This window comes from Pagrus major, chromosome 2 (genome assembly GCF_040436345.1).
Source record: "Pagrus major chromosome 2, Pma_NU_1.0".
In the NCBI taxonomy this organism is placed as follows: domain Eukaryota; kingdom Metazoa; phylum Chordata; class Actinopteri; order Spariformes; family Sparidae; genus Pagrus; species Pagrus major.
In genome coordinates, this window is record NC_133216.1 from 34,750,496 (window position 1) to 34,765,291 (window position 14,796).

The 14,796-nt window shown below is 39.2% G+C and overlaps 1 protein-coding gene across 4 annotated transcripts in view; it reads right to left on the bottom strand.

Annotated features, from left to right (window-relative positions):
* Nucleotides 1-8,721, bottom strand: part of LOC141009045 (Na(+)/H(+) exchange regulatory cofactor NHE-RF3-like) — a 60,141-nt gene extending 51,420 nt beyond the window's left edge. For 3 of the 4 annotated variants that reach the window (XR_012180119.1, XM_073481457.1, XM_073481468.1), the window contains exons 1-4: nt 8,687-8,721; nt 6,725-6,786; nt 6,401-6,612; nt 2,212-2,283 (exon numbers count right to left, since the gene is read on the bottom strand). Coding sequence is in view for 3 of the 4 variants with exons in the window: in XM_073481457.1 (XP_073337558.1) it covers nt 2,212-2,283; nt 6,401-6,612; nt 6,725-6,786; nt 8,687-8,700 (360 nt within the window). In the remaining variant the exon portion in view is untranslated. Of the gene's footprint in view, nt 1-2,211; nt 2,284-6,400; nt 6,613-6,719; nt 6,787-8,686 lie in introns of those variants that run through there. The other variant, XM_073481475.1, reaches the window with a different exon arrangement.
* Between the last annotated feature and the right edge of the window lie 6,075 nt (nt 8,722-14,796).

The following is a 14,796-nucleotide window of genomic DNA, read 5'->3' on the forward strand; positions in this document are numbered from 1 at the left end:
CATTTGTATATTTAATGACTTGCTGCAGGGGACTGGTGTGTGTATTCATTGTGCCCCCTGCTAATCTTGTAGGTGGGTTATGGTGTTAAATTGTACTCTCGTGTACTTTTATGGAAAGACTGCATTTAATAAGATATTATTATTTTGTTATATGTATATTTTGGTACGAAAAGGAGTTAAGTTTGACATCTTTTGTTCTGGGTACTGGGACAGACAGCAACCCCCTGTCTCACTTGACTTGAAGGTACACAAAAAGGGTAACTTATGATTCAGTAATTAGTAATGAGTCATCTCCTCATCAGTCATCATTACCTAATGATTTATTAATGTAGTATCTCCCAGTTACTTATTGATGATTCATTAACTATCAAGTAATTCCTGATTTATTCTTTATTCAGTAACTACTCACCTTTTTGTGTACCTTAGTGGAAAGCGTTTGTTCGTTCGTTTGTTCTGGGAACAGGGATTTTCATTTCCGTGACAACAGGGCTAACCATTGAAGGTCTAAAAATGACATGCTTATGTTGAGTTGTGGTCAAAGAAGTGGCTGTAAAATCTCTTCCAGTATGCAGTCATTTTGAAGAATTGACACTAACAAAGCTCTGCAAGTTTGGTGATAAACGCATTTCCTATAAATCCTTCACAATAAAAGTCCCCCAGTTTATAATCAATTAAAAACTTTTATCATGGATCATCAAAACTAGGAAACATTGGGTTTTCACCAGTAGTAACTTAACAGAACTTCTGAAACAGCTGAAAGTGAACATGAGTTAGCGGCTAAGAGCCAGGCTGAAGTATAGGAGCTGGTTATACCTAACAAGGCTCCATTTCGTGCATATGTAATGTTTATAAATTAGTGCCCAGGTCAGGTTTGATTGATCTAGGGAAGGCCTCAGCTACCAAGGTGTTATCATTACTTCCTCCACATCAAAATTATATGAAGTCTATTATGGAAAGTTAATGAAAGAAATAAAGGCATATATGCTCAGATGGGAGATACTTCCCTTATCACTTATTGGCAGAATTGAAGCTATCCAAATGAATGTTTTCCCAGGCTACTCTTTTTAATTCAATCCTTGCTGGTAAGGATCCCTATAGCATTAATAAATGCTCTTGACAAATTGATAGCAAGATTCATATGGCAGAACAAAAAAAAAAACTTAAGAGTAATATTTAAAAATAGATAATGAATGGATCAAATTCACAATGAGGACTTGCTTGGTTATAAACAAAACAATTACACCTTTTTAACTCTATATCCAGAGCATTTGAAATAACAGCTATTCCAGATCATCTTTTTCATGGGGAAACTTAAAAATCATATGAGCATCTCCAGAACGAATTTGGTTTGTCAGCTATGGGTTTCCTTAGATTTTCTTTTATTGGATTGGGAGAAGGTATGCAAATTAATATGTAACTTAGAAAAATGTTCATGTTGACTATGGAAGGAGTAATAAAGAAGAGTCTGATAGCCCATTTATATAGCTGGGGAAGTTGGCAACACAGATGGTGAGGTGTTGAATTATAGCCAATTGTCATAATCATAATAACAATGCCTCACACAAATTTAATTTCACTTTATCATATACATTCAAACAGGCAATGTTATTTGTGCTTGTGATAACTATCCCACAATATCTTACATCTCATATCCCACATACCACTGATTGTTGTGATCATGTTGGCGGGTGTGAAGCAGTCAGTCTAATCACTGTAAACATAAATACTGTGGTGACACTCTTGCGTTATGCTGCATGCACAGACTTTCACTGTCCTCGGACTGCTGGAGGACGTGAATGAAAGGATTAACAAGTGCTTTCTAACTTCCACCATCCACAAACACCTCATTTTATGTGCCAGAAAACTTCATTTTCCTTGTCCTTCTATCAGTTGTGGCCATGATTCATTACAAAAAACAATTGCTTAGCAGGCTAATTTCTATGCATGACTGTAGATGGCAGAAAATGAGGCTGATCCTTGTGTGCACATTTACAAGTTTATTTGGAAAGTACGCACGGGCAGGCGTACACCAGGTTTATAATGAGACCCCTGGTTAGGGTAAGAGTAACTTGCAATTTTTAGCATGTAGGTTGCTAGCTCAAAGGTTGTTGTTTCAAGTAGCGATGAGGATTTCAAAACAGTAATGTGCAGATAGTGGAAGAAAAAGGGGAATGTGCCTGCAATAGGCATTCAATGACAGTCCTGCAGTACCTGTTCATACTCTTCTCTCCTCAACACCAGGACAAACAGGTGTAAGCCGCATGACTGGATCTTCTTCACCACCTGTCAGGTAATTACAGAGATAGACAAATGATTCTGTTAACACACCTTATTTCATTTTCATCACTAATGCTCCTTAGGCCCTGCTATTTTAATATGTAGGTCCATCCCAAATTATAAGAACTCAGGCTTTTAAGATAACATTCAGGACAAAACCTTGAGATCAGTTCACTCTGTTTACATTTAATTAAACTATAAATGAAAGTGGTGATGAAGCAATGACTAGTGGTGCTTAAAGAAGCTGAGAGGTCACACGGTTTCTGTCTTTTTCATCATCCAGCTAACCACATATAACACTTGCATTGACCTTTTGACCCCTCTGAACTTCTTAACAACAAAAGAAAAGAGAAGAAAGAGTATGGAGTCACATTGAGAGTGATGTGGCAATTTTTAGCACAGAAAAATATTTTTCCCCAAGGCACACAAATTATATTTTGTGAGAAATTATTCACACAAAGTAATGATTCCATTTGAGCAACCAAATAACGTGTTCTGTGCACAGTAAATGTATCAGCATGTTTTCTTTCATCAACATGATCTCTCTAGTATTTATTAGGTAATTGATTGTGTGCTGGCCTGCTCATCTTGAACAAGGCCAGCATGTCACAAAATGCCAAAATTTCAGCCATTCACAAAATTAGTGTGTCATTTGATTAGCCATTTTGTTTCCAGTCCAATGGCTCCATTATGCTGTGTTCACATAATAATAGATGTATGGTGGAAATAGGAAAGATACCAATTTTAGTGACTTGTGAGCATTCACAATCATCATCATCATCAAGATGACTGAAAGTAAAAATGGAAACTTGGATGTTACTGAATGCTTTTTATAAATCAGAAACTTCTAATTAGATACCTCTAATGAAACATGCCCATTGGATGGTGTGCCCTACCTTCATCAGGTCAACCTAGACACTTCAGGGAAACTGAGCCTTTTACCAGACTGTCTGTAAAGGAGACCATTCCAGAACAAAATGCTCAGAAATTAAGCTTTGACTAACCTCTACTCTCCTAGCCCCAAAGGCCTGGGCTACAGAATTTAGCCACACACACAAGGACTACAGATTAATATGTGCCGTAACTGCGGAAACCAGAATGTGTGTTGCCAGTGCGCAATCTACTCTTGAAGGGAAGCACTGGAATTATTCAATGACAGTTTAAGAGGCTATGAAGCGTAAGAAAAGTAAGTACCTGAACAGTAAATACTATGACATTGGGGTAAGCTGTTGTTCTGTCAGGCCAGATATGAACATACACAGTAAACTTAAAAGATGGCGCGGCGTGAGTGGCAGCCTGTTACAGCAGCTCTCGCTCACCTTTGAGCTTTTTCTTCTTTTAATATTACTTTTTGTACTTTTAACTGTTTTAATTTACTTCTTTTTGGAGCTCTTTCTCCAGGCAGTATGGAGATCAGAGTTGTTTTTATCGCTCTGGTTATATTACTGCTTCTTTCACTGTTTTCCGCCGTGTCCGGGGAGCCTGTACGCAGCCCTATTGTTTACAGTAGGGATCAGCTGTTGGCCCTCAGTAGTGCCGCGGTGCCGCTGCTCGAGCGGCCCGATGTCCCGCGCGAGCAGAAGAGGAGGAGATGTGGGTACTGTGCCAGAGCTGCTTGCCGTAGCAGGAGGAGATGCTACAGACCTGTCCTCCCGTCTGTCATGGGGAATGTGAGATCTCTCCCCAACAAGATGGATGAGCTAACGGCGCTGACCCGGCATTAGAGGGTCTACTGTGGGAGCAGCAAACACTGGATTAATCCTGACTGAAAGGCTCTCCTTAAGGAGAAAAAGAGGGCCTTTAGGTCAGGAAACAAGGAGGAGCTGAAGGCTGTGCAGAAGGAGCTGAGAAAGAAGATCAGAGAGGGGAAGAACAGCTACTGGAGGAAGATGGAGGACCAGCTACAGCAGAGAAATGTCAGTGGCGTCTGGAAAAGCCTTAAAACCATCTCAGGGCTGAGGAAACCAGACTCTCAGGCTGCCCGGGATCAGACGTGGGTGAATGACCTGAACCTATTTTTCAATAGGTTTGACCAGACACCCACCCCTCCCCCGGCCCAGTCATCTCTGCTGCCCCCCACCACCTCTTCCATCCCCCTTGTTTCCTGCCCCATTCTCACCTCTACCTCCCTTTCCACTGCTTTCATGTTGCAGACTCCCCCCACTGCCCCCCCTGACATTCACCCACCTCCCCCACCCGACACTCAGCCCCCCTGCTCCAATCTGTCCCTCTCCACTATCCAGGTGAGGAACGAACTGAGGAAGATGAAGGTGAAGAGGGCCACGGGTACAGACGGGATCACCTCCAGGCTCCTCAAGTCCATTGCAGACCAGCTGTGCAGGATTGTGGAGTACCTCTTCAACATGAACCTGAAGCTGGGAAAAGTGCCACTGCTGTGGAAAACCTCCTGTGTGGTACCAGTACCAAAGATCCCTCACCCTAAGGACTTCAACAACTACAGACCAGTTGCTCTCACTTCACACCTGATGAAGACCCTGAAGCGGCTGGTCCTTGTCCATCTCCGCCCTCTGGTGGGTCCTTTTATGGACCCACTCCAGTTTGCCTACCAGCCTGGCATCGGAGTGGATGACGCCATCATCTTCCTCCTGGACAGATCACTGTCTCACCTGGAAAAGCCTGGAAGCACTGTGAGGATCATGTTCTTTGATTTCTCCAGTGCTTTCAACACCATACAGCCTGTACTTTTGGGGGACAAGCTGGAGCTCACAAGGGGTGGACCAACACCTCACGTCCTGGATCCTCCACTGCCTCACCAACCGGCCACAGTATGTGAGGACTCTGGACTGTGTGTCAGACACGGTCGTCTGCAGAACGGGGGCCCCACAGGGAACAGTCCTGGCCCCTTTCCTGTTCACCCTGTACACTGCAGACTTCTCCCACCAAACACCCCACAGCCATCTACAAAAGTTCTCTGACGACTCTGCTATCGTCGGCCCCATCAGGGACGGGGACGACAGAGCCTACAGAGAACTTATTAAGGACTTTGTGGACTGGTGCCAGCGGAACCACCTCCAGCTGGGAAGACCACAGAGTTGGTGGCGGATTTCCACAGGTGCAAACAACTCTGCACACAGGTGAACATCCTGGGAACGGACATTGAAATGGTGACATCTTACAAGTGCCTGGGAATTCACCTGAACAATAAACTGGACTGGACTCATCACACTGCAGCAACATACAAGAAAGGTCAGAGCAGACTCCATCTGCTGAGGAAGCTCAGGTCCTTTGGAGTGCAGGGGGGACTCCTGACAACGGATCTCAGCGGCTTTCCAGTTGCTCATCTTGATGTCCGCGGATGAAGTGATGAACTGACAGCTGTGATCAGCTGTTTCCTACTTTTAAAACTCCCGGCTGTGGGTCGCATAACAGTGCATGTCATTGACACCTCCGCCCATGTCACGCAATTGCTGGCACATTGACGCCTTGGATTTACATAGCAATGGAGGCGGCAAAAAGTGTACCCTCCGAGGCGTCATATTGGCGGACCAAAACAGACCCCCAATATGCCACGCTCTGTCTAAATTCGCGGACCTAGCCGCAAAAAGGACAGCCAAATTGGCGGCTTGCTGTCCAGTATAAAAACGGCTACTGTCACAGCACTGGTCAGCTCCTTCAGCGATAGACTGATACACCCCAAGTGTGTGAAGGAGAGGTATTGCAGGTCCTTCCTTCCTGCTGCTGTTAGACTGTACAACCAGCACTGTTCCTAGTAGACCTCTCATGTGCACTATGCCATAAAAAACTCTACACATATCCCATATACATTTTGGTTTGCACTAACTGGACAATTTTGAATACTCATATTTATTATTTGTAAATAAAAATACCACACTGTTTATAATTACATTGTTCATATTGTAAATATTACTACAGTGTTCATATTTTAAATATTATGTATATGAGTCAATTCTATTTCTTATCTTCTTATTATATTGTTTATTTTTTTACTTTTTATTATTGTTTATTGTAATTACTGTCCTTTGGCTGCTGTGACAAAGAAATTTCCCCATTTGCGGGACAAATAAAGGAATTCTGATTCTGATTCTAAATTTCATAGAAATGGCTCCAGGAGGGTGATATCTTACTCAGATAGGTAACTAACCCTGTGTAAGTCCATGTTAAACACGTATTTCTCATTGATTTCCAGTACTCTGTCTCCTTGTCTGAGGCCGCTGTGCTCTGCAGGACTCCATGGCTCCACATCTCTTATCTCTAAACCCCAGCTGCTCTGGTCCATCCGCAGGTAGAAGCCAAAGCTCTGTCCCTCCAGACACTTCAACTGGCACAGTCTGGGCACCAGGCTCTGATCAGGTTCTGCACACATGATTAAGTAAAAATGATCAATACTGTGGGGACACAGGGAAATTATTTTAGAAGAGGAGTTTTGAAAGTTTGTGCATGTAAAGGCATGGGTATCACACCTCACCAGGATCGTCGCTGATGACCAGAGCTGGATTATCAATCCCTTCCTTTGGATTGAAAGTGAAACTGATGTAAGGAGAAATAGAAAATGGTCAATATGAGTGTGGCACTGCAGGAAATACAGTACATAACATAAAACTCAAGTAGTACACAAAATGATATTTTAAAACTTTTTTAAAGACCATATCAGTGTTTTGGAAGTTAGATTTAATTCTACACCTCACACCTCACTGCGGACCACGTGTTGTGGGCTACTTTAGATATCTTATTAGTAGTATTAATTTTATCAACACCAGTTGTTAACATTCATTTCATTGTATCATCTTCCAGAAACTTGAACAGTGTTTCTGAATAATGAATATGCATCAGTTTGATATATTCATGACTATCCTAACATAGTCACTCCCACTGATGCTATTGGCCTTCATTCTGATCTCAACTACATGCCTGTGAAGTTTTGTGACTGCATCTTGTATGGTTATGATGCTATCATGCTGACAAAATCTGTCTACAGACATAAACATAGCATAAAAAGTAAGGAAATTTGTGTTTGGTAGATTATTTCTTTGTTGTAACAATGCCTCTTGGCAATAAGTCTTATACTGTTGGAAAGCCTGTTTATTTCCCTTTTAAATGGTGCCACATTTGTAAGGTGCATGCATTTGTGGGATGAGCAGCAGAGCTGAGTATGTGGGTTGCGCCCATGAAAAATTTGCCAAATCTTCTCTGCCAAACAGCTTTGGTGGATTGGAAGAAGAAACAAGACATATTGGCAATTTAACAATTTAGTAATTGGCTGGTAACCAGCATGAGGAGGAGGTGCCAGGCTGTTGTGGCTGTGTATGGTTCTTCCACACGCGACTGAGGCTCCTGTTTGTTAAATTAATAAATAGTTAAATTGCCAATTTGTCTTGTTTCTTCAGACTTCAGTCATCCAATCCACCAAACAAGAGTCAATAGCAGAATAAGCTGTTTGGCAGAGAAGATTTGGCAAATTTTTCATGGGCGCAACCCACATACTCAGCTCTGCTGCTCATCCCACAAATGCATGTACCTTACAAATGGCACCATTTAAAATGGAAATAAACAGGCTTTCCAACGGTATAAGATTTATTGCCAAGAAGCATTGTTACAACAAAGAAATGACCTACCAAACAAAAATTTCCTTTCTTTTTGTGCTATGTTTATAAAGCCCTGACAAAGTACTCAAAGCGGCTTCTGTGGTAGATCCTGCCTTTTGTCATGATGACACACACACAGAGACTCACAAGGCGAAAATATTATCAGCTGATGCTGTTGTGACTGGTAAAAATAACTTCATTTATAAAGCATGTTTCATAACATTATGTTAAGATAAACACCTGCCAACAGATGAGTCCTGCACATCCGAGTTCACAGTTCAACTTTTACCTACTTCAGTGTTATCAAAGTTCAGTACATCATGGCAATGAATATAACACACTGTCAGTTTTCATAGGGACTATGTCTTTGGTAGAGAGTAGTTCCAATGGAATCTGTTGAAAGTGTGTTAGCAAGGACCCATCTCACAATGTGATCAATGTGTACTAATTTATCTTTGCTAATAATATGTTGGCTTCATGTTAATGTGTATTTTCGGAAACATTAAAATTTTTGCAAAAAACAAAAATTCTTATCAAACATATAATTTGGCCATTGGCAAAAACCCCCCTTAGTAACTCTGAGGGCCCCCTATGGGTCGCAGACCCCTGTTGAAAACCCTGGCATCAAATTAAGGTGAGAAAATAGATAATTATTTATTCATTTTTATCATTTGTTTGAACAAAACCTACCACTACTACTAAAAAATTGAAACTGGCATTAGTGTAAGGTATCTACATTTTGTAGGGAATGGTCTTAAACACAGGTTTGGTCCTTGAAAAAGCAGCAGATTTGTGTTTATTGGGGAGCATTAGTACGACCATGTCGTGTCTAAGGCTGAACTTACCGTGGAAATTCCATTGCATCCTGGCAGCCTGTGGGAGTAACAGTGACACAATGAGATAGCTGTTTCTTCTTACAGCCACAGACAGCTGTGATATCGCTCTGCCACCATCACGCGTATTATGTTTAGCTCAAAAAGGGTTTATTACCTTTCAATAAATGATGGAAATAATAATAATAAAAACAATAATAATAATAATAATAAGGAGGACTGTCATTTGACCAAAAGTATAGATCCTGTTATTACATCAGCACCTCGTCTCATTGTCGACCAAGTGGCTGCTGCTTCTGGCAGTTCCCAGTGTCAGCAGCCCAAGGTCACACTCAAAGTAGTTCATTCACCATTTGCTTAGAGACTGACAATTATTGAAAGACTGCGGAAAGAAAACATACCATTTTGTTTATGGTTCCATAAGGGCTGAATTCAGAGGACAGAGGAGGGTTTCCCTTTGATAAGAATCAATCACAAAACACCCACAAAACTGGTTTATTAAATGTTAAGTGGGGTCAACACCCCATGCTTTCATGTTCCCTTTAAACTTGATATTATAGTATGAGATAAAAATATGACATCAGCTTATTCAGTAGAAGAGCAAACTGAGTAAGTTTTCTCCATTTGAGCAACAAGACAAAAAGAAAAACAGCTTCTTGTAAAACTGGATCTTCTCTTAATTCTCACTACTCTTACAGGGTGGTATATAACTATATATATATATATATATACACACATCTAATATAGCTATATATATATACAGTATATACAGTATATATATATATATATATATATATATATATACAGTATATATATATATATATATATATATATATATATATATATATATATATATATATATACATATATATACAGTATATATATACATATATACATATACATATATACATATACATATATATATATACATATACATATATATATATACACTATATGTATATATATACAGTGTATATATATATATACAGTATATATATATATATATAGTATATATATATATATATACAGTATATATATATATATACAGTATATATATATATATATATATATATATATACAGTATATATATATATATATATATATATATAGTATATATATATATATATATATATATAGTATATATATATATATATATATATATATATATATATATATACAGTGTATATATATATATACACATATACATATATATATCGTATATCTTCTCCTTCCACTTCCTGGCGTACTATGGAACCAGGTAATTTCATTGTGAATCAATCACAGGACCCAAAACAGTCCTTCCATTTCCTTCTATTCGTGATTCCACTCCCAAACCAACCTCCAACACAGAAATAAAATAAAAATACACATCACAGAGTTCAGCAATGTCTCCTGTCACTCACTCACTTAGTTTACTCACCAATTTCCAGCCTTACACTGATCCTCCACTGATGTTCAGCTCTTTCTAGTGTGTTTAACTGTTAATAAAGTCGAACTTTGATCTGTTTCAGATTAAATTTACATTTCAGTCGTTTCTTTGTCTGTCTTTCTTTTTCTCTTCCTCTCTTTCTTTCTCTTTCCCTTTCCTTCTACCTCTCTCTCTTACACATATGCACACACTTTGCCTTCAATCAACTTCATCTTGTCTCTTCCTCCTCCTCATCTCCTCGTCGAATAGGTTCTATTCCTTCGTTCTCTCCCATTCCCCCGTTCACATCTCAAAATGTTCATCTTTTTAAGCCCATTCAGCCTACAACTTTTCTGCCATTCTGCCTTTTCAGCTTTTAAAATATTTAGCTTTTTCTACAAAATTTTTCCCATTCATTCTTATGGGGAAATTTCAACTTTGGTTCTGCTACTGCTTCAAGCACACGTTCAGCTACAGAAACCGTTCAGATATCAAAATGTTTCTGCCTTTTTTTCAGCTAGTCCTTCTACTAATACTACTACTTTATCAGTACTTCTACTACTACAACTTCTAATACTACTATGTCTACTATTACTACTACTACTACTGCTACTTGTTCTACTACTACTACTTGTACTACCACTCGTACTGCTGTTTCTTATACTACTTCAACTACTTCTTCTACTACTACTTCTACTAATACTACATCTTGTACTACTACTACATCTTGTACTACTACTACTTCTAATACTACTACTACTTCTAATACTACTACTACTCTTACAACTACTTCTACTACTACATACTGCATACGTACTGCATAGACAATATAAACATAGAAATGTAGGAAATCGTGTTGGCTTTCAGCTGATGTTCTTATTTCAGATGTAGGACTTAAATTTTTGGCTGTTGAAGCCCTCGAGCGACAATCACTCCAGCAACTCCCCCATAAGCCACAACGTTAATTTTGAGCCTAAATTTCTGAATTTCATTAGTTTCGTCTCTCGCTCTAACTCCCTCATTTTTCACTCTACAGAAATAAAAAAACACATCACAGAGTTCAGCAATGTCTCCCTTTACTCACTGTATACATATTTTGCCATAACCCTTACCAGGGTTGGGAAGTAACGGATTACATGTAATGGCGTTACGTATTTAAAATACAAAATAAGAGTAACTGTATTCTGTTATAGTTACAGTTTAAATTGGTGTATTCTGAAAACAGTTACTTTCTCAAAAAAAGGATTACTTGTAGGGATTACTTTACGGCACTACACGCAGGTTGCACTGTGCGGATGCAGGTGGCATTATGTGTGCAGGTACGCTGCAAGTCAATGCGCGAGAGCACTTTCCACAGAACCGAATGACAATGGCAGAGTATAAGAAAAACGACCAGGAGGAGAACAAAAATGCTTTTTTGGCATGGAAATTTAGAGAACATTTTACCTACAAACCTGGTCAAGAAGGCCGCAACATCACAGTGCAGTACAAGCTTTCCTTACCGTCAGTGAAGCTGCTTTCAGCATCGAGGGACTCCATGTCTAATTTGAAGAAGCATCTTGAGGTAAGTTGGCTAATTAGCGTTAATGGAGAAATGCAACTATTAATCCAGCTCCGCTGGCTGAGAGTGCTCACATGCGGGTAAAGAAAAGAGGGTTAATGTCCGCCGGCTCACATGTTGCTTGTCCTACACTCACAAACAAGGCCTATTTTAAATTGTGTATTTTTACGAGGGCTTTCTGCATAAATGTTAGAGGCTCAGTGGCTGTAGTTTGGACATGCAGAGCAGAGAAAGCTGCTCTATTTTAATGTACTCATTTTATGTGCTTGGCGATTTTTTTTAAATCATTTAAATATTGCTGGGTGATCAATATCATTTTTCTGTGGTGTGACAAACATATTTATTAATGCCTTACAGACTTTAAAGGAGCCACTGTACTCTTAGAGTATAACAAGTGGCAAAATGAATGATGAATGATGAAGGAAAGCACATTTGGCAGAATTAAAAACAATCCACTAGTGGAGGACCTCTTCTGTTGTACATGCCAGCAGCCTACCTTTAGTCCATAAATGTATTGGCACCACTAGGTTGGTTCTTACCATAATATGGTATGGCTGATGAACATATTATGTTCATCAACACTGGGCCAATTATGTAACATTATTGTATTTCTCAGCCATTAAAATGTACCTAATCAATCAACTGATTAGGATTCTTTTTTTTTTCACTGTGTTTGCATTTATTTATTTTTATTTATTTTCAGAGAAAGCACCCCATAGCCATGCAAAGGACAGCAGCTAAAAGGACTGAGAAAATGATGACTGCTGATGACGGTGACAAATGCAGCGCCACTACCAGTACAACTTTTGGACCTCATCAAAAACAAGCAAAGCTCATCGCATTGGCTGCCACCACTACCCAGAGCAAAGTTAATGCACTGATTTTTGACTTTGTAATTGGCAGTGCACAACCCTTCTCATTAGTAGAGGATTCAGACTTCCGTAAGCTGATAGAAGGAATCAGTGCTGGGAAAATGCCCATGTGCAGGAAGACTCTGTTGCAGTGCATCGACAAAGTGCTCCAGAGCATGAAAGGGTCAATAACCAGAAAACTCCATGGGATTCATACAGTATGCACGACAGCAGATATATGGACTGCCCACCATAGGAGTTATTTAGGGATCACATTGGAGAGGAAATTGGCAGCGCTGGCATGTGAAAGAATAAGAGGACGCCTACTACTTCTTCTACGACTACTTGTTCTATTACGTTTACTACTACTACTACTTGAACTACTACAACTACTACTACTGCTACTACTTCTACTACTACTTCTTCTACTTCAACTACTACTTTTACTACTTCTACTACTACTACTACTACTTATACTACTACTTGTACTTCTACTACTACTATGACTACCTGTACTACTACTACTGCTTCTACTAACACTACTACTTGTAATACTACTTCTACTACTACTACTACTACTTGTACTACTACTTCTACTACTACAGACCTGCAAACTCCTGAGAGTGAAAAAGGTGACAAGGTCCGAAACCAAACCAGGGCAGGGGGCATTGCAAATTACACTTTTCTGGAGCGTTTTGACACTAGAATTTCTGTGTGCAAGTAGATACATGGCTCTTGCTAGGCACATAGTATATCCATCCATCCCAGTTACAATCCCAGACATATTCCAGATTCCCAGTTAAAGAGAGAGCAAAAAAAAATATATATATAAGTAAGTTAGCCCATCTCCTCTGTCTTGTTAAGGCAGCTCAGTCCAACCGGTAGTGCTGAGCAATTAGGGTTTTTTGAGTTTGGTTCAGTTTTGATTCGGTTTTTGAAAATAATCACGGTTTTCAGTTTTAATTTCGGTTATTTCATTAATTTTTTACAGTGACAGGAAATAATGACAACAATAGACATTCTTACTTTCAGATGTTCTAATATAAAATGCATTATAAACAATATATTATTATTATTATTATTATTATTACTGTTATTATTATTATCAAATTACTTGCATAACATCACAGTGTTTCCCACAGGATTTTGTGAGACTATGGTGGGACCTCAGACCCTCTAGGGGGGTCCGGGTGCATGCTCCCCCGGAATAAAATGTTTCTATATTTTAAAGTTAATTGCATCAATCTGGTGCACTTTGAGAGCAAAATTAAGAGGCTAGATCTATGAATAACTTTTTGCTCTTGTAAACAACTATTTTCTGACATTGTTTTGTGTTCATTACTTACTTCTGCTGAAAACAGGATGAGCTGAAATGATTAATCGATTAGTCAACCCACAGAAAATCAGTCAGCAACTATTTTGATAACCAAATAAGGAAAAATGCCAAAATGTATTTGTTGTAGCTTCTCAAATCGGATGATTTTAAGCTTTTTTGTGTCATACGTGATAGTAAACTGAATATATTTGGATTTTGTACTGTTGATCAGACAAAATATGACATTTGAAGACATCACCATGTGCTCTAAGAAATTATAACCAACTATTATAATTATTTTCTGACATTGTGTTGTGTTTATTACTTGTTTCTGCTTGTTTCACATCAGGTTTAATGTTTTGTGCCACTGTGCTCAGAGATATCAGCTGAGCTAAGATTTAAAAAAGGACTGTTTCATTTAATTTTATATTTCCTGACACTTTCAGCACCACAGTCTGGTTCAAAATGAGTCCAGCCGACTTCACTGCACTCAGCACCGGAGCACAGAAACAGAAATGAGTCGTTTGTTTCCGCTGGTTTTGCTCAGACATTAAGACTTTAATTTTTAAAGTCCTGCTGTTGTCCTGCGTTGCAAACCAATGCTTGAAAACAGACAATATTGAACGGTGTTGTAGTTTTCCACAGATTGAATGAAATACAGCAGCACTCAGGACTTGTTGCTCTATCTTTCAGTGATTTCTCTCCTTATCGGTGAAATATGACAAACTGAAGTTGCAGCTAACATGGACGCCTATAGGGAGTAACGTTAGCAGCTAGTAGCTAAAGCTAAGCTAACGCTAACTGTATTTAATGAGCATGCAGCTGCTGCTCCATTGTTGACAGCAGAATGAAAACACACCTGAATCATTTCACACTAACTCACCTGCAGATGAACCCGACAAATCCGCAGCATCATGCCTGCACTGGAAACGTTACAGTACCGGCTGATCGGAGTTAGAGATACTTTGCTGAATCAACGGCGCAAAA